This window comes from Solenopsis invicta, unplaced genomic scaffold (genome assembly GCF_016802725.1).
Source record: "Solenopsis invicta isolate M01_SB unplaced genomic scaffold, UNIL_Sinv_3.0 scaffold_117, whole genome shotgun sequence".
Taxonomy (NCBI): domain Eukaryota; kingdom Metazoa; phylum Arthropoda; class Insecta; order Hymenoptera; family Formicidae; genus Solenopsis; species Solenopsis invicta.
The window spans coordinates 52,243-71,904 of NW_024105245.1; the positions used below are offsets into that span (position 1 = coordinate 52,243).

Here is a 19,662-nt window from a genome sequence, read left to right on the forward strand (position 1 = left end):
ACAATAATGTTCTAAAAAAATTTGCAGCCCCGACCGCGACTTCGTTTTCCTGTTTTTGCAATAAACTTTATATTGTTTAAATAATTTTTCGTAGGAGTGCGCATTTTTTTTAATTTTTCTTGCTAGTCGGGATTGATTTAGAAGGTTATAATGATGTTCTAAAAAAATTTGCAGCCCCGACCGCGACTTCGTTTTCCTGTTTTTGCAATAAACTTTATATTGTTTAAATAATTTTTCGTAGGCGTGCGCATTTTTTTTAATTTTTCTTGCTAGTCGGGATTGATTTAGAAGGTTATAATGATGTTCTAAAAAAATTTGCAGCCCCGACCGCGACTTCGTTTTCCTGTTTTTGCAATAAACTTTATATTGTTTAAATAATTTTTCGTAGGCGTGCGCATTTTTTTTAATTTTTCTTGCTAGTCGGGATTTATTTAGAAGCCTACAATAATGTTCTAAAAAAATTTGCAGCCCCGACCGCGACTTCGTTTTCCTGTTTTTGCAATAAACTTTATATTGTTTAAATAATTTTTCGTAGGAGTGCGCATTTTTTTTAATTTTTCTTGCTAGTCGGGATTGATTTAGAAGGCTATAAAGATGTTCTAAAAAAATTTGCAGCCCCGACCGAGGCTTCCTTCCCTTGTTTCTGCAATAACTCGTTATATAATTTAAACAATTTAGTAGACCTGCGCATTTTTGTTAATTGTTCTGGATAGTCTGATCTGTTTAGAAGCGTATAAGTGTATTTTGTGCAGTTACTTGCTAGTTTGCCTTTATATGTCAAAGTTTCTTATGTATTTTATTTTGAATGAGAATCCCTGCTTTGACGAATCTGCTGCTGCGAATCCGCTGCTAGCTTCAACATCATCGAGCTTTTCTGATTTATAAGAAGTTCAAATAAATATCACAGATAATAAATATCTTTAAACCCTATAACTTTTGCCTCTTACTGTATATATGCTTAAATAATTAAATACATACATATATAAAATATTTGATATAATTACTTATTCATTTAAATTTTATAAATTATATATGGATGGTACATAAATAATTATAATACATACATACATATATGTATATTGCTTACTAATCACAAAACAAGTACGTAGTACAATTATGTACTAGAGACCTTCTAATAAAAGTCGCGACACAAGGAAACCACTTTTGATTTGGTCTAAAATATTTGATCGAGAGATGTAAATATAGATAGAGATGTGTATATTAACAGAAAAATACAATATATTTCCCTCCTGGAGATCGACCATACTACCAAACCTACAAAAATCGGCTCGTGTCGCGACTCTTATTAGAAGGTCTCTATTATGTACACTACAATATACACTTACATCAACAATTAAGTCACTTTGTATATAGGGTGTCCCAAAATTAGCGGAGATCTTTTTATAAGCAGATTCTTCGAAGTATTCTAAATCAAAAATTCTAATACAAGAATACAGAGACTATAATACTTTTCAAATTATAAATTATTAAAATCATCCAATTGTAGCGCCTAGAATTTGCGCTCAGACATGGCACATAGCGCAGTAGTAAAGATACCCTTATAAATTGACTGATTTTCTACATATTAACTTAATTTTTCATATAATACATAATGGAGTCACTTTTAAATCTTGTCTTATTCATTAGCAATTATTTAATTTAAATTATTCATAAAAATTAATGTCAACCTAATGTTGCGAAATGTCAAGCCATACATAAATCGAATTATCAAAATTATCAAATAAAGTACGTCAACATACAGTCTGTTAAATAAGAGCGTGGTCAGCCTTATTCACAACTAGTAAAAGTATCGCTCTCAATTTTTTATAAGCCAAGTAGAAGAAACCTATGTCTTCGATGCACTTTGAGGAAAGATTAAGTTGCTGTTGGTCTTTTATAAGAAAAACAAATTAAGCGCCATGAGTACCAAATATACGACGCGCTACGAGCTGTGTTTCTGTGCAGCCATCCAAAAGGTCCAAAAATGTTGCAATCAGCGATTACTAAATATATGGGGAAGTCGAAACAATTCGTGCAAAAGTGAGTTCAGCGACATAAGGTGACAAAAATTGTTAACGATTTACCGGAACGTGGATCGATAGAAAAATTTAAAAAAAACAATAAAATAATCGCAAATTTGTTTTCACGGAATCCTGACTTAATGCGTCAAGAATAAGGAAAATTGAAGCAAAAAGGTTTAAATATATGGTATGTAACTATTCAAACTCATATCCGTACTCATGGCACAAAATGCCGCAGTACAATAAAGAAACATGTAAAAAAGTGACTCGGTTGGACACACAAACTAGAACATCAATCAAAATTTTAGTGACGTAATTTTTACTGACACATGTTCTATACGAGTATATAGTAGCTTCAAACAAATTTAGTCAATCTCAACAAGCATATAATATCTCGAGACATTTTCGGACTTTTCGAATGGCTGCACAGAAACAAAGCCTCGTAGCGCGTCGCATATTTGGCACTCATGGCGCTTGTGTTTTTCTTACAAAAGATCAACAACGAATTAAAATGCATCGAAAACAAAGGTTTCCATCGACTCACAAAAAATTGAGAGCGATACTTTTACCAGTTGTTAATAAGGCTGACCACGCTCTTATTTAACAGACTGTACCTCATTTGACAGATCATTACGGTGCTATGTGCCATCCTTAAGCGCGCGAATTCTAAACGCTTCCAATTGGACGACTTTAATCATTTATTATTTGAAAAGTAATATAGCCTCGACATTTTTGTATTAGGATATTGGACTTAAAATATTCCAAAGAATCTGCTATAAAGACCTCCGCTAACTTAGGATATCCCAACAAATAAGATGACATTAAATGATGTTTTAATAACATCTTATTGACGATAGACACGTCATTAAAATATTATTAAGATGTCATTTAACATCACCTTTGATGTTTGATGGTGTATAACTTCAACTAAATTTATTTCCCCGGTCACACTTAAATCTTTACTTGACTTGATGCAATAAATCTCTCATGTTAGATATTTGCAAACAGAAATCAAACAAATTAAAAAAAGCTTTTCTATTCTGTTACGTCACAAGAAATAATCACAATTTAATACATTTCCACTTTCAGTAATGCACAAAAATATTTTTAATGTTTAAATTTTAAACGCATTTACAAATATGTCTAATTATGGTCATCTCGATAAGAACATTGTAATATAAACCTATTGTGTTTACAAATATTAAATAATATTTGTAAACACAATAGGTTTATATTACAATGTCCTTGTTGAGATGACCATAATTAGACACGTGACGTCATAAATTTCCCAATAGTATATATTGATTTTCTTTAATTCAAAAGATCGACTACGATTTGTGCATAGTAAAACGAAGTAAAGCAAGGGCCCATATCATTGAACTCTCAAAACAAAGAGCGAATCAAACTATAACAGAACATCACCACTACAATTAAATACTTGCCTCCGTGACGTCCATAACCTTGATGGCTGCCAGCTGACCGGTCTTAGTGTGTCGACCCTGCGGAGTAAAAAAAAGCGCATTGTCATATCACTTTATTTAAACGTATAAACATTGAAAGAAACATCAAAATAATAACGGAATGATTGTCAATGGTTGCATTCAGCAGAAAAAGAATGTTTTAACATTGTAAGATTCTTTAATATAATTAGTTTATACATTCAGATCCAGTAGAAGCTAAAGCCAATTGTATTAAGGAATCTTACAACAATTGCAAAGCTGTTTTTTCTGTTGAACGCAATCATTTATTATCGTGTGCCATCTTATCTCCTAACGTTATTTTCTGCGATCTCGTTTATTAGCTTTTGAAGTTATCCTTTTTTTATTATCGTGGTTTGCCTAGACTTGCCTAAATTCGTCACAAGTTCAAATCATTAAGCCACGGTCCCACGGCGCATACAAACTCATCAACAAGCCATAACAGATCATGCTCGGTTCGCTGTAAAAATAGGATGGTTCGCTATCGCTTGCAATTCATAACTCGTCGTTTTTGCAGACTATAAATTAGTCTCAACTCAAAAGACTCACACCTTGACTAAACAAAACAATAAAGACTGCCGCGTTCAACTTTCCAAATAGCAAGCTGACATTATTAATGTCAAAATATCGTCAAAGACGTTATTTTGATATCAGTTTACTACCTGGGTTAGATCATGAAAGATCGTCACAAGTTCAATTCGCAAATTGATAATAATCCAACGAAGCAAAGTAACTTATCAGTTCACAGCTCCTTTATAGCTCCTAACAGCAATATCAACACTCTTTGAAAACGCTACGAGCCGCAAACTGCAAGCAATATAGTAACTAGTCCTGATTCTACAATGTTATCAAGACTCACCATAACCACGACAGGTTTCACAGTGTGTAGAAGCCCACCAATAATTCACTGTAACGAGCCATGCGTCATGGAATTCCGACTTAATATAACAACGTTCCTCGCGTAAGTAGAACTCTTGCCGCCCACTCTCGCCATTTACCCTTTCCATAAAATGTCCTCAACCATCCAATTTCTACTGTAGCGTGACCAGGTGTGAATCATTAAATAAATTATTAAAAGAACGTGCATACACATAGCTTAGCAAACCAAAGCTAAATATCCCGGTTCTCTCGTAGAAAAAAAATATTCACGTATTAAAAATATTCTTTATTTTCAAAATGTTAATATTGAAACAAGATTATATAACGTTAAACAGAGATAACTTATTCACGTAAAGAAATTTTGTATAGTTTATCAAGAAAAAATATTACTATTAAACAATAATGTGCAAGAGTTGAGACAAAAAATATTGGATAGAAAATAACATCTTTAAATAAAGAATTAGAACTTGATACTAATCTTACTTTACTATCATCATTATAATCATATTGTACTTTTTAGACTATTATAACATTGAAATATATTTCAAAAATATTTTGTTAAAAAATTTAAGATTATTATTTATTGCCATTATTTTCCATATAAAATTATATATAATTTCTTACACTAAATAAAATAATACATTATTAAATTAATACGTCAGTTTTAATTTAATATAAATATTTATTCTGCACTGTTTAAAAAATCTCATTTTTTTCGCAGTTGCATCAAAAGATGGCTGCAACAAGAAAAATGTTGTTCATTAATCAATTTCTAAGTACAGCAAGTACAAGAGCCAATTAAGTAACTCACATAAAAAAAAAAATTTGTATCAAATCAACAATTTATTATTTCATATATAAGCAAGAATATAAAATTTTAAAAAAATTTATAATCTTATAAAACAAACATATGCTTACATAAAAAAAAATTTTCTTCATGTAAATAAATTATGTCTGTTTAAGATTATAAATTCTTCCAAAATATATTCTTGCTTATATATAAAACAATGAATTGTTAATTTAATACTAATTTTTTTCTGTGCACTAAACCGATGGCAACGTCTGATTGGCTAAGATTGTTGTAATTCCTACATCTCCGAAGGACCAATTAATGAACAACAGTGTACTTAATGGAAAAAGCATCACCGAACGCATTTTTATATATTCTGCCTTTCTCAAGCGCATGCAGCAGACATTGTCTATGGATACACGTCGTCTCGATCATTCACATTTAACGTTCGATAATGATTCCTGCATTCAAATCTCGCGATATAAAAGATATTCCGTGACTCCGTCTTACCTCACTGCCCTGTCTTGCCTCACTTATAAAGGTTTTTGCTGATTACGAATATTACTATTTTTCAAACTTTACTATTTTGTGCTCAAACAGCACAAAATAGTAAAAGCACACTAAAAGATGTCTTTTTTTTTAATCTTAAAATTTCTTAAAAACAATGAAAAGGTATTTTTAAGTTGTTTTTTCGACAAAACAAAAAATGTGTGAAGTCTTAATTTTAAAAAACATTGAAATTATAACATAATTTCAATGTTTTTTAAAATTAAGACTTCATTTGAATTAGATTAAGATAAGAATTCACTAATACTAATGTAACACAAATGCTTATAACAATGGTTGCAAGCAAATTATCTTCACTTCTTTTATTTTTTCTAACTTCTAACGCATAAATTCTCGTACAGTAAATACCGAAATTAGCCTAATGCTTTTTTGAAATTTTCTTTACCACATTTCTTTTCACTTTTATCCTTTTTTTGTTAATCACATGAGAAGAATATTTGTTTTTTTAAATAAATTGGAAAAACACATTAATTGCGAAGAACTTCCTACAAAGAGAAAGGAGCTACAATCGAAAAATAACCTGATCCAACCCAATTTTATAGCGAACTCGATTACTTGAATTATACCATAGTACATATCATGAATGGAATCTATCCAAAATTCAAAATAATGAATAGATCAGTCCATATTTCAATTTATTTAAATCTAAAAATAATATAATTGAGACATGAAATCATCCGAATTCAAAATGATGAATAGCGCATTTTGTATTTCAATCCATTTGAGTCTATTTGAATCTCAAAATATTCTAAAGCAAGCAAAAATGTTCTAAAACTCATATAAATTAAAAGAAACTAAAATTTTTAATTTATTTAAATTTATTTTGGGTAGTAATTCAGTGCAAGTGACCAAATTTATCATCAGTTTGAAATCAGAAATCGCAACTTAATCAATCGATGCTTAAGATCAACATGGTTAATTGAGAGGATTCATTGAAAACAATTGAAAACCCATGTGGAACAGTACAATTATATACCTCGTTTCGCTCCGTAAGCAGGGGGAAAAGGTAAACCTCGCTTCGCGTAGAAAGTCGAAAACTCATGGAATAGTACAATTAGAGACCTCGTTTCGCCCCGTAAGCAGGGAGGAATGTGGGGTAAACCTCGCTTTGCACAGAAAGTCAAAACTTACATTCTATTTATGAAAATTGTTTTGTTAAACTTTTTTGTTTAACTCTTTAATAAACCAGCACCGAAGAAAATCAATGATCTTGATCTCCTTAAAGGTCAAGGTTAACGTCAAGATAAATCAGAAAAGTTATTTTTGACCGACTATATTAAGATAAATATTTACTATTTTTATTGTAATCATTTTCACAAGCTAAAGAAATAAAAATACCAAATAGAAAATATCTTCAAAGAATTAGAATTTTTTAATCCTATTATTATAAAAACAATTGTGTCCTTTAAATGACGAGAAAAAGAGAGAGAGAAAAAGAGATTATAATATTAAAATAAAAATATTATATATTTTTTAAATTAAAATTCTTTAAAAAAATTATATACGTTATTATATTTTTATTATAACTTATTATACAAATTAGTTATCAAGTTGGCTAAGACACCCGTATTAGAGATTCGAGAGGTCCCAGGTTCGAAGTCTGGCTCGGGTGTAATTTTTCGCAACAAATTTTTTACAGTTTTTTCAGAGGGAAAAGAGTTTTAATATTTAAATGCAAGTTAGCATCATGTATTATCAAATTAATTTCCATTTAATAAATGTGATATTAATAATTCTTATTCAAGTTAAAGCTGTATTATGACCAAAAAAATAATTCGGCGCGCAGTATAGTAAATTTGAAGTATATAAAATCATATAAATAAATATAAGTACTAAGATCTAATTACCACCGTAGGCGTTCTCGTTTAATTTGTGTTTTCACATTATCGGTCGAACATTAGTCTATTTTATTATACAAGTTAGTTTTATAATTTTTTCATCAATTACATATTTTTCCTATTTCTTTTTGTATACAAATTTATAATCAGTTATCAACATATATACTTTTCGCTTGTTTCTCCATTTCAACGACATCCATTTATCTGTATGAGCAATTTGTTGCTCTTCATGGTCCAGTTTAGCATCCAATAAAGGAATACATGTTTAATATTTATTTTTATTGTACCACAGACTCTTGTGCCTTAATTATATAAAAAAATTGCTATTTATGAAAGCACATATATATACACATACACAAATACCAATTATTCAAAAAAATTATATGATCTTTGTTGAAACATGGTTGTATAAAATGTATTATAGTACAGTTATTTCGAGATTTGTAAAATTGTGTTATAATAATACTTACTACACTCACATTTTCATCAATACATAGTTTTATCAAACTTAATGCAATTTAAAAATTCCTGTTTCAAGTTATCTATAATTGGTTTTATTTTCATCAAAAAGAGCATTTCATTTTTTCGAAACAAGACGAGATTTTGGTTAATCTCGATCTCGTCTCGGAAAAGTCTCGATAATCAAATCTCAGTCTCGTTTGAATTGAGCTCAATCTCGTCTCGTCACGTGATTTTAATGCATCAAACGATACCGGTAGGAGGGGAGCTGTGGGAGCAAGCTTTAACTTGTCACTCGCCAGAATGCCATTTTTTCATTTGTTTATTTCGTCATTTGTTTGTGTTAAGAAAATGTTTAAGATCGACTACCCCAAGTCACGATGTATAATATGACAATTGTGTAAGACTCAGACACTACAGTGACTTTTAACGGAATGAGAGCAAGAAGGCTTTCCGCCTGTCTCATTTATAGACTTCGGCTTTCTGGGGGTCGATCGTAATTTTTTCCCTACGACAAAAACATGAAAACAAAAAATTTTTCTATTAACTTTATTGTAAATAATATAAAAATTTTCACTTTTCACGTTTCTGCACTAAGGAAAAAGTTATATGATCAATTCCCTGAGCATGTGTCCCGCATCTTGATTTTCAAAATCCTTGTCTCTATTGGACAATATGGATTCTTCAGATCCCAAACGTGGCAAATAAATTCCAGGCAACTAAGACTAACGGTTGCTACGAGCTCATGATTAAAGACACCAATATTCTTTTAATAATAGCCGTTTACAACTTACAAGTGTTGGTGTTTTGTTGGTGTTTTTTTGACAATTGCGACATCGGCGCCACAGTGTCCAAATAATGTGCTTAAGAGAATGTGTCAAGAGGAAATGAGTGTCCAATGCCTTTCCAATGTCTGAGATTTCCCTTTTTTTTATGTGTTTGCTCTTGACCGTACTGTGCCATCCAATTGCATTCTATTCTTTTATATAAATGCATATGTGAATGCATGTGTGTCGTGCACGACTATCGTATGTACGGACCGTGTGTATAACAATTTGTGCTACATTATTGGTTAGTGTCACTCTCTGCTTCCTACGTGATTTCTCGGATTTTCAATTTGATGCAAAAAGTTATGTAATTTTCGGTGATTCAATAATAGATTATTGATAATATTTTCTCTTGTAAACATTTACATATTGACACATGAGAAGTCATATATAGCAAGAAATCATAAATAAATAGAGACAAGAGTCTCAATTCGAAACCGAGAATCTCAATGCCTTCATCTCGATCTCGGTCTCGCCATCGAAACTTAGTCTCAATCTCGGTCTCGTCTCGTAAAATGAGACAAGAGTCTCGATTTTCGAAAGTCTCGGTGAAACAGTAAGCATTATGTTTTCATTACTAGCAAAATATATATCAACGCATTTATAAATATCGGTTTCAAATAAATGTTATAAAATAAATAAAAATAAAATAAAATAAATAATAAAGAATCAATACTCCAGTAATCCTTTGTCATTTTTTCGTAAACTAAATAACATAAGTACTATGATTCCAAACAATAAATAAAATTCATTGGTTATCACATTTTTTTCAATTTTTTTTGTGAAAGCTTACATGTAATAGACTTTGAAATGGTACGATTCGTTTCATTTACAATCCGTTGTATAAGCATTTGGTTAAAAAATATTTGAAAAACTTCTAATCAAATATTTCTTCCCAAAATTATCTTTTTCATTCTAATTTCACTTATAAAATTTTAAATAGCGTAAAATCTGCCTCATAATATATAAAGAAGATATTATGAGCACCCATTTATATTTTAATAACTTTGTTAATAATCAATTTTATATAAAAATTAACTATTACATTCATTAAAATTGTTTAACATTGTAGATTCTAGATTCAAAGTCATGATATATTTATTATTTAGGACGTGATTTATAAAAATGTGACATTGCGTAATTGGTAGAAGAGGAACAAGGATGGTAATATGGTTACAACAAAAACAAATATAAAAAAAATTGGTTTTCTTTAAAAAAAACAGTACTTTACAAAATTGTAAATTTTTAAAATAAATTGTTAGAAACAGCTACAATATAAACGTAAAGTTTTGAGATAAATAGGACTAAAAAAGTCATCACGACATCAAAATAGCATTACTACATAGTACATAACGTCAGACTGCTAAAAATGTGTGCGCGCGTTAAATGCTAAAATGTACCTTAAAAAAAAAGTTTTAAAATACTAAAAAGTAAAAATGCATTATAACCGATGGAGAAACCACTGACCAAAATCGTGTACACCAATGCCTACTAATGGCCAATTATTGAGTATTACTGTTGAATTTTGTATGTAATGCCTACTAATGTCCTAATAATGGCCACTAATGTCCTAGTAATGCCCACTAATGTTCTAGTAATGTACATTAATGCCTTAGAAATGTTCACTAGTTCCTAATTCTAGTAATGCTCTATAATACCCCAGTACTGCCTCATACCGTTTTTTATTATATAATAAAAGCTATAAAAAATAAATTAAATTAAAGAAAAAACATTAGGTTATCAAAAATATAACACATCTCTTTATTATATATGTTTTATAAACAATATATTAATAATATTATAATTATAATTAGAAAAAGATAAACTAAAATAAAAATATTGGAATTTTATGAAGAGGCAAAAAGATATGAAATTACTATTGCAGATTTATCAGCTAATGGCAAAAGTCGTTTATTAAAAGCAATGTGTCTTAATAATTCTTTACTAATTACGAGCAATAAAATATTTTCATGAAGTTCAACATTGCCTTAGTTTCAAATAAATATGAATAAAGTAAACAAATGTCACATATAAGATACAATACATATCATAACTAAAATGCGGACAAGATTTTTAAAAAAAGAAATAACACTTCCAATACGAGATTATTTTACTACAACTGTTGACCAACTTCATTATTTATTAATAAAAAAATGTTTCAAAAAATAAACATCTTCTTACATCTCTCTTCTAACTTAAAAAGAAAGAATAAAATAAATTATCTAGCAGAAGCAAAAATGTATTCTTCATCTATAATCAGTCATTTAAAACAAGTTATCAATAGTAATGGCACAACTGCATATTTAAATGTAATGAATTTTATAATATTATTTCTCTTGTTTTAGATATAAATCAACAGTTTTAAGTGCTCGAATTTATTACATACAGTAATCGTTTTTTTTCCTAAGATTATGGAAAGCATGGATTAAACAAAATAAGTCTTATACAATAAAATATAACTTTTTAACTAACAACTGTTATCTATGTAGAACTAAATTTACACCACAATTTGATAATTAGTTTTATGAAACAATTAATTTTAATAACGTTTCAAGATCAAAATAGATTTTAATAACGTTTCAAGATCAAAATAGATTTCATTCTATAAATTTTAGTAGACGGCGGCTATTGTCACCGAGCCGCCACCTTCAGCAAGGCCACGACACCGACTCGTAAACAGGGATTCCGAATTCCGAGAAACTCGGCTCGGAATCCCTCGCGTGTATATAGTCCGCAATTCTTAAATACCGTCCGTCTGAGCGCGATAATTTCTGTTCCTGTCCGTCCACGCGTTATATCTCCGTTGGTCCGTCCCCGAGTAGAATTAAGTTTCTCATTACGTCCGTCCGAGCGTCACTGTCATTTGTCCGTCCGCGCGCTGCGTCACGAACGCTATTCTGTATATTTCTTCACACACTTAATAAACGGCATTACTTTGTTCACCAGCCAACGCACGTCTAGTTCTCTTGGCGACCTATCCGCGTCCTCGCCCGCCAAAGTCACGCCGCCCCGTGCGCAGAAGTCAGGTCGTTACAACTTTCTAATATTCCAGTCTTGAGGCTTTCGTGGCCGTTGATATAATTAGCCGAAAGAGTTTCCGGATGGATGCCACATGCGTGTTGGGCACTTTGCCGACATTTCGCAAACATTGAAGCTTGCATTATCAGGACTGAGAGCTCCGATACTGAGCTTCAGTTGTAGTGGTCCTTATATATCCTCGTTGCGCCCGGTGGGGGCGGGAGAGAGTTGATTAACCAATCAAAGCGTTTTGATTGACCGGCCGCTCAATTAAAAAACCCGGAAAGACGGTATGCCAAATAAGATTTACTTAAAGACCTTTGTTGCGGTTGAGGTTGTCAGGATGTTTCAAGATTTCCAGATCTTCCCGATATTTTCTGGCGAAGTAGCCTTGTGACGGGGCCAATATAGTAGACTTATCATACTGCACGGCATGTCCCGTCTCCATCCAATGTTCCGCCAAGGCTGATTGCAAAAAATGGCTGTATTTGGCACACCTCTAGTGTTCCTTAATCCATGTACTGATCTTCCTCCCGGTTTTCTCCTATGTACACTTTTCCGCAGACGCAAGGTATCTTGTACACACCTGGTGTTTCCAGGCTTGATCTTTGATCCTTGAGATTAAAGAATAATTGAGCAATTTTCTTCTGGGGTTTGAAAATTACTCTGATGTGCCTAGTCAAAATTCTGCCTGTGCGCTCTGTTGTACCTTGAAGATACGGCCGTCATTATCCTTACTCTTTCTTCATCCAGAGTTTTGGTGTCGTTGGGACTGGAGATCTTATTCTTCAATCTCTTGATTATCAAATCAATGTTCTTGCTGTTATACCCATTCCTAATCAAAGTCTAATTAAGATGTTCTAGCTTCTCATCCAGGAACGTTGGTTCAGAAGGGAGGATCCCGATAGCACACGGGACCGATAGCACACCACCATTCACAGCGGTCGATGCCTAGAGTTTTTCCGTTGGTTGGGTTAGATAAGTAAAGATAATTGGTTAGTGGGCTATCGCACCGTGCGCTATCGGATCCCGTCCAATTCAGAAACTATGAGGGCTCTGAATACCAATGAGCTGATAACTGAATTCTTTTGTGACGGATGGTGAAGGAAGGTTGCGTGAAGATACCGGTCAGTGTGGGTTGGTTTTCGGTAAACCCGATGGCCTAAAATACCATCTCCGTTTCTTCAAACCAACATGTCTAAGAAGGGAATTTGGTTCTCCTGTTCTACTTCTATTGTGAACTTAATGTTTGGGTGTTGGGCGTTGAGAAAAGCGAGGAAGGATGTGAGAGTTTCTTTGCCGTGGCTCCATATAACAAATGTGTTATCTACGTATCGGAACCACGTGGAAGGTTTGAAAGGTGCGTTCTTCAGAATTTTGTTTTCAAGATGTTCCATGAAGATATTCGCAATAATGGGTGAAACAGGGGATCCTATTGCTGCTCCAGAAGTTTGTTCAAAGAACTCTCCATAAAACTGGAAGTAAGTCGAGGTTAGGCAATGTTCTATTAGTGGGAAGAGGTTAGCCAAAAGTTTGTAAAACTTTTTGATAATGTCCAATGTATCTTAGACCGGGACATTTGTGAACAATGAAACCACATCAAAACTCAATAAGAGGATATCATTAGGTTTCGTTTTGATCTTTGTAATTTTGTTCACAAAATCAATAGAATTCTTGATGTGAGATCCATTGAGGGCAGTGAGTTTTTGAAATGGTTTGGTGAGGTTAGGTTAGGTTAGGAACGGGCCAACTAGTAAGAAGGTCGATATTGCTGACGATAGGGCGAAGGGGGACCGATTCGTTATGAATCTTGGGGAGGCCGTAGAATCTGGGAGCCAATAATTCCCAGGGGGTAAGGTATTTAGTAGTTTCGAGAGGAAGGCCTGCACTCTTGAGCAGAACGGATGTTTTTCTCTCTATGGTGGATGTCAGGTTTCGTTTCAGTTTTCTATAAATGCTGCAATCCGAGAGCATAGCATTGACCTTATTACAGTAGTCTTCTTTGTCTATTACCACTGTGACATTTCCTTTATCCGCCGGTAGAATTAAAATGTTAAATTATTATTCTGTCTCAAATTCCGGCCAAACGTTCTTCTCTGCTGATGTTTTGGCTGGATGATTTAACCTTCGGGAGGATATTGGCTCGTTGTCTAATGTCGTTGCTTGCTTAGGGTGGAAGGTGGAAGATAGGGAAAGTCTGAAAATCTTGAAACATCCTCAACCAGACAACCTCAACCGCGACAAAGGCCTTCAAGTAAATACTATTTAGCATACCGTCTTCCCGGGTTTTTGAATTGACCAGTCGGTCAATCAAAACGCTCTGATTGGCTGACCAATCAACCTTCCCCCACCTCCACCGGGCGCAACGAGGATATATAAAGATCACAACCGAAGGGAGTTCAATATCAGAGCTCTCAGTCCTGATGATGCAAGCTGCAATGTTCGCGAAACGTCGGCAAAGTGCCCAATACGCACGTGGCATCCATCCGGAAACCCTCTCGGTTAACTTTCTAATATTCTGAAAATACGAACCTTTTCGTGCGACAGCAATGCGACCAATATGCAAATAATAGTAGAACCAAAAGTATAAAATCGGAATCAAAAATCTAGTAATGCGTAAAGTCTGATGATTGCATCAGCAATTCTGCACAAATTTTTGTAACAAACAAATACATCCAAACACGACAAGAATTGTAGAGTTCGCCCAAACTCTATAATAGTCTAAATGTAAATCTTGTATCCGTGTAACAGAATGTAATCTAACCGCAACAGGCAACTGAAAAGACAGTTAAAAACATAATCGCAAATAGAAGTTTTTAAAATTATGCGTGTTGAACCTCCTTTTTAGGAACTAGGTTATGTGACAACATGATCGCAAATAGCGTAATTTAGGTTAAGACTCGGTACGTTCAATCGGTATTTCAGTTGATTTTCAGACAATATTTGGCGCGCGGTATAATAAAATAAAGAAAAAATATCATTATAAACTGAAATTTGTATGTTCAATTTCTTTAAAAATAATAATATTAATTAATAACTAATAAAACTCAATAATATATCAAGAAACGCGGTAGCGGCTCGCAGTAAGTATATTTTCTTCCTCGTGCCATGTAAAAACACGCTACCGCGTATCATTTACAGGAAAAAACAGTTTTTTTACAAATAAATGGTTATTTTTCTTAAACAAATTAATGCTATTAAAACGTGAATATAGTGGAGGAAAGTATCGATTTTTCCGAGTACATAATGTCCGTGCATTTGATGCTGAGATATAAATTAAGAATGTATTTTTCAGACAAATTTGTCATAAAAAATTTTAGATACGTCGTTATCATCGTAATTATCATCGTCGTCGTCGTCTGTCTTCATCATCGCAAAATTTCGATTTGTACCAATTGGTCCAAATATACACAACCGGAATGGGGAACTGTAATGAATCCAACGGGGGGATGAATCCAACGGGGGTGAATAGTGTTCTTCGCGTACTCTGACATTGATCTTTGGTACCAACCCTCTATCACCAACTATAAAGTTATTCGATGATATCTTCGTAAAATTTCAGATTTGTTCCCTTTGGCGGTAATTTTGAAAAGATATAGGAAAAGATATATAAAAAAATATTTCAAAGATTTTGTCTCCCTCAGTCTCTCTTTCTCCCTCTCTCCCTCCCCCCCCCCTCTCTCACGCTCTCTATCGCTCTTCCTCGCTCTCTATCGCTCTTCCTCGTTCTCTACCACTGTCTCTCACTCTTTACCGCTGTCTCTCATTCCTCTGCTCTCCCTCGCTCTTTACCGCACTCTTACGCTTTCTTCCTTTCTCTCTCTTTGTGTCCAAATATTTACTTTCGTGACTATAAAACATACAGTTTCTTGTGTGTCTATATAACCTTACTGTGTCTATGATATATATTATTACTGCACCAAAATACTTAGCAAAAATACATAAAATCCGCCTAAAAAGACATTTAAAAAATGCGCCAAATATATTTTTTCGTTATGGCAAAACAGCATTGAATAAAGTAATCCGCCTAAAAAAAAAAAACACTAGAAATGTAAAAAAAGCGCCTAGTATATTTCTTTTGTAATATATTATTAATGTAACAAAATACTTAGCAAAAATTCGTGAAATCTGCTTAAAAAAACATTAAAAATGTTAAGAAATGCATCAAATATATTTTTAAGTATAGAATCAAACCAAACCAAAATTACAATGAATAAAACCAAATATAATATCTTCAAAAAAAAGTAAAATCAAAAATGTTTCAAGTATATTTATTATCGATGGGGTAGAAATTTTATAACCAGGTTGCAATTGAGCACCAGCCACTTACAGTGTTAAACAGTCAAAAAACTCTAGGCAACAGCCGCTTTAAATGGCTATAATCAATCGCAACGTGGTCAAACGTGTCACTCCCGCAGCGATGAGCAACAAATTATGTGACAGATAAAATCAAAAAGTGGCAAAATCTCTAACAGCAGCGTACTTGTCGCGTTCATTTTTTTATATATAATTCTTACAGCAGTCCTATTGTTCACACTTCTACTTAAATCACTGACAAATCTCAAATATTTTATTCACCTGCTTATAAGTTTACAAATATACTTACACAGCCAAGAGAAGGCTTGCCATCAAAATAACTAATTTTATTTGAAAATATAATATTGAATCTTGTTACACATTATTACAATATATAAAAATTCTGAAACTATTATACTTATAGACTTATTTACCATTAGAATGACTCATCCCTTCGTTCAAATTTCATTACAAAATTTTTATTTTCAAAGAATGATCTTCTTTTCATTCTCAATATTTAAGAATAAAAAGAAGATCGATAAACGAATCTTCGGTAATTTATATCAATATTGTAAACTTTTAATATTTTCGTTATCATAAATATAATAACAATCTTCACTGAAATTATCAGTGCAAAAAATGTCATATATAATTTATTTTTAATGCATTAGCAAATTTATTAATTATTTATTCAAACTAAGATATTGTAAGTCTCAAATTTATTTAACAAAATCTTTTTGAAATATTATGTTTACAGTTGTAATAAAATTTATTTTATAAAAAAAGAAATTTTATAATAAGCAAATTGTTCACACATTGTTTCTTTAAGCTTTATTATATAAAATCTATATTATTAAACTTTGTAATCAATATCAAATTTTATATTCTGTATAAATCAATATAATCCAATTAAAAAATAAAAATGTTATATCAAATAATAACTTTTGTTACCATAATAAAATTTGGAAGTGAATATCTTTTCAATTTAGACATGAAATAGTGGTCGTTCTATTTTTTTTTTTTTGTTATTTAAAGAGTAACAAGTACAGTATAGTAAAACAAGTATAGTACAATGTATGAGCTGTGTGTATGTATGTTAACTTACTTCAACGCATACACACACACGCGCGCGCGCACACAAACACGCGCGCGCGCGCGCACGCACGCACAATATAGTCCTAATCATGACATTAATATTTGACACAATAAATCCAAATTTCGGTAAAAATGATAGTATAAAATACAGTAGGCTAAAAAATAAAGAATTAATAAAATTATTAGATAAGTTTAACATAAAGATAAGATTGTTAAATGTACAGAATAGCTTAGTTTAAATTTTTACAATATTTGTTATTACATTTAATATTAATCATCAAATAATGTAATTTTAAAATCTCATTATTTACTATAGCATTATAAAAATTAATAAAAAAGTACTCGTTAATTTCTAAGTAATTATTATTATAAAAAATTATAACGTTATTACTAATCATTATAAAAAATTATGTTACCGGTATCACTTATATAAAAAAAACCGGGCGCGCCAAATATGCTGCTGCTAGAAATTTAGACCATCTTTGATTTTATCTGTCACATAATTTGTTGCTCATCGGTATGAGAGTGACCCGTTTAACTACATTGCGATTGATCACAACCATTAAGAGTGGCTGGTGCCTAGTTCTTCAACTGTTTAACACTGTAAGTGGTCAATTGCAACGTGGTCATAAGACTCCCACCCCATCGGTAATAAATATACTTGCAATATTTTTGCGTTCACTTCTTTTTGAAAATATTATATTTGGTTTCATTGTAGTTTTGGTTTAGCTTGTTTCTATATACAAAAAATATACTTGGCGCATTTTTTACATTTTTAATGTTTTTTTAGGCAGTATAAACAACAATAATGATATCTTATTCTTATATCTGTATTTAAACCTGCATTTTTTTAGTAAAACATAATACCTTTCAAATCAGTTGTATAGTACAATGATTGAGCTCTATAGAGTTCAATTGAATTGTTTTTCAATTTTCCAATTATTGTAAATCTAAATTTTCCAGTAACAATACAACTAATACAATACAATGCACCGGATTTAAAAATAATTATGTTTTCAACGTTGTCTTGTTAGTTGGGTTGATTAGTTTGTATATCATTGTGATAACAAACCTTATGTAACTTGATGAATAATAAATGAATAATAAGATATTTGCTAGTATTATATTAAAATGGTTATATAAAGTTTTGTTATTTCACATGTGAATGAATTGTTGAATAAAATGTGTTCAAGTGGGGGTGCGCACGATTGGACCACTCATGGCGGCCGATGCCTAGAGTTTTTCCACTGGTCAAGCGGTGTGAGTGGTGGTGTCCAATCGTGCTGTGTCCAAAAGGGTGTCACCCGTTCAAGTGATAAGAATCGTAATTATATATACATAACTTTTTTCAAAAATGTATTAAAAACAACTTATGACAAAATAAAATAATAGGAGCTACAAAAAATCTTAACACTACTTATTGTTAGCACTATTGAAAACTACTACACTCCTCTGCACTACAGTAGCAATAGTGTAGTAATGTTGCAGTGCAGTAGTGTAGTGGTGCAATAGTGCCTCAAAATACTACTGCGCACTAGTAGTGCTCAATATTATTTTTTTACAAAGAAAGTTTGCACACCAAATGCCCTCAGCGGTTTTCCCCTCGATTATAACAAATATCAGCTATTACATATGCCGGCATATTAGAGCTACAAACTAAACAAATAATTTCGTAAATAATCTTTCGTTATCACCTAATAACGAAAATATTACGAGTGGCCATTGTACCTACAAAATATTGTAATATGTAATGTACCACCTTAGAGGAAAGTTATCAATATTGGCATATCACCTTTGTTTTTAAATATTTCTTAAATAAAGGCTAAAAACAAAGCTTTATAAATACAAATTAAAAAGTGTCTTCTATCAGATAGTATAACAAGTTTTATAATATTGTACTATTTCATATTTCGTAATAATTAAGCGTAATAATTTTTTATAACATAACTCAAAAAAAAAGCGTTTGAGAAACTAGACCCCAAAATTAGTATAGGCAATAACAGAATTCAAACACGGCCCCAGAGGTGTTCAAAATAAAATAAACTGATAAGTAATAAAATGTTTTTATGTATTAAATTATAAAAGAAATTGATAACTTAAGTAATAAAATATATTTTTATGTATTAAATAACAAAGTTGTTTAAAATTAAAATTAAAATTAAAAGGATAAAATTGAAAGCTATTTTATACGTTTTTTTGTACACCTTGGTATACATTATACGATGTGTGTAGTGGTGAGATAAATTATACAAAATACAATGGTATCTCGTATAATTTGTGTTGAATTCTAAGAGCAACCGTTAAAACTACTTTATTACAATTTAAACATTATAGAATGGTTAATGGTCATTAATGTTCATTGCGTTTTTAGAAAAATTAAATTTTAGTTTTGCA

General features: G+C 31.7%; 1 protein-coding gene across 2 annotated transcripts in view; it reads right to left on the reverse strand.

The window, feature by feature from the left end:
- LOC120359854 (mitogen-activated protein kinase kinase kinase kinase 4-like) overlaps positions 1-19,662 on the reverse strand; it is a 92,297-nt gene that overhangs the window by 40,080 nt on the left and 32,555 nt on the right. For both annotated transcript variants that reach the window (XM_039459251.1, XM_039459250.1), the window contains exon 3: positions 3,464-3,520. In XM_039459251.1, the coding sequence (XP_039315185.1) occupies positions 3,464-3,520 (57 nt within the window). The remainder of the gene's footprint in view (positions 1-3,463; positions 3,521-19,662) is intronic.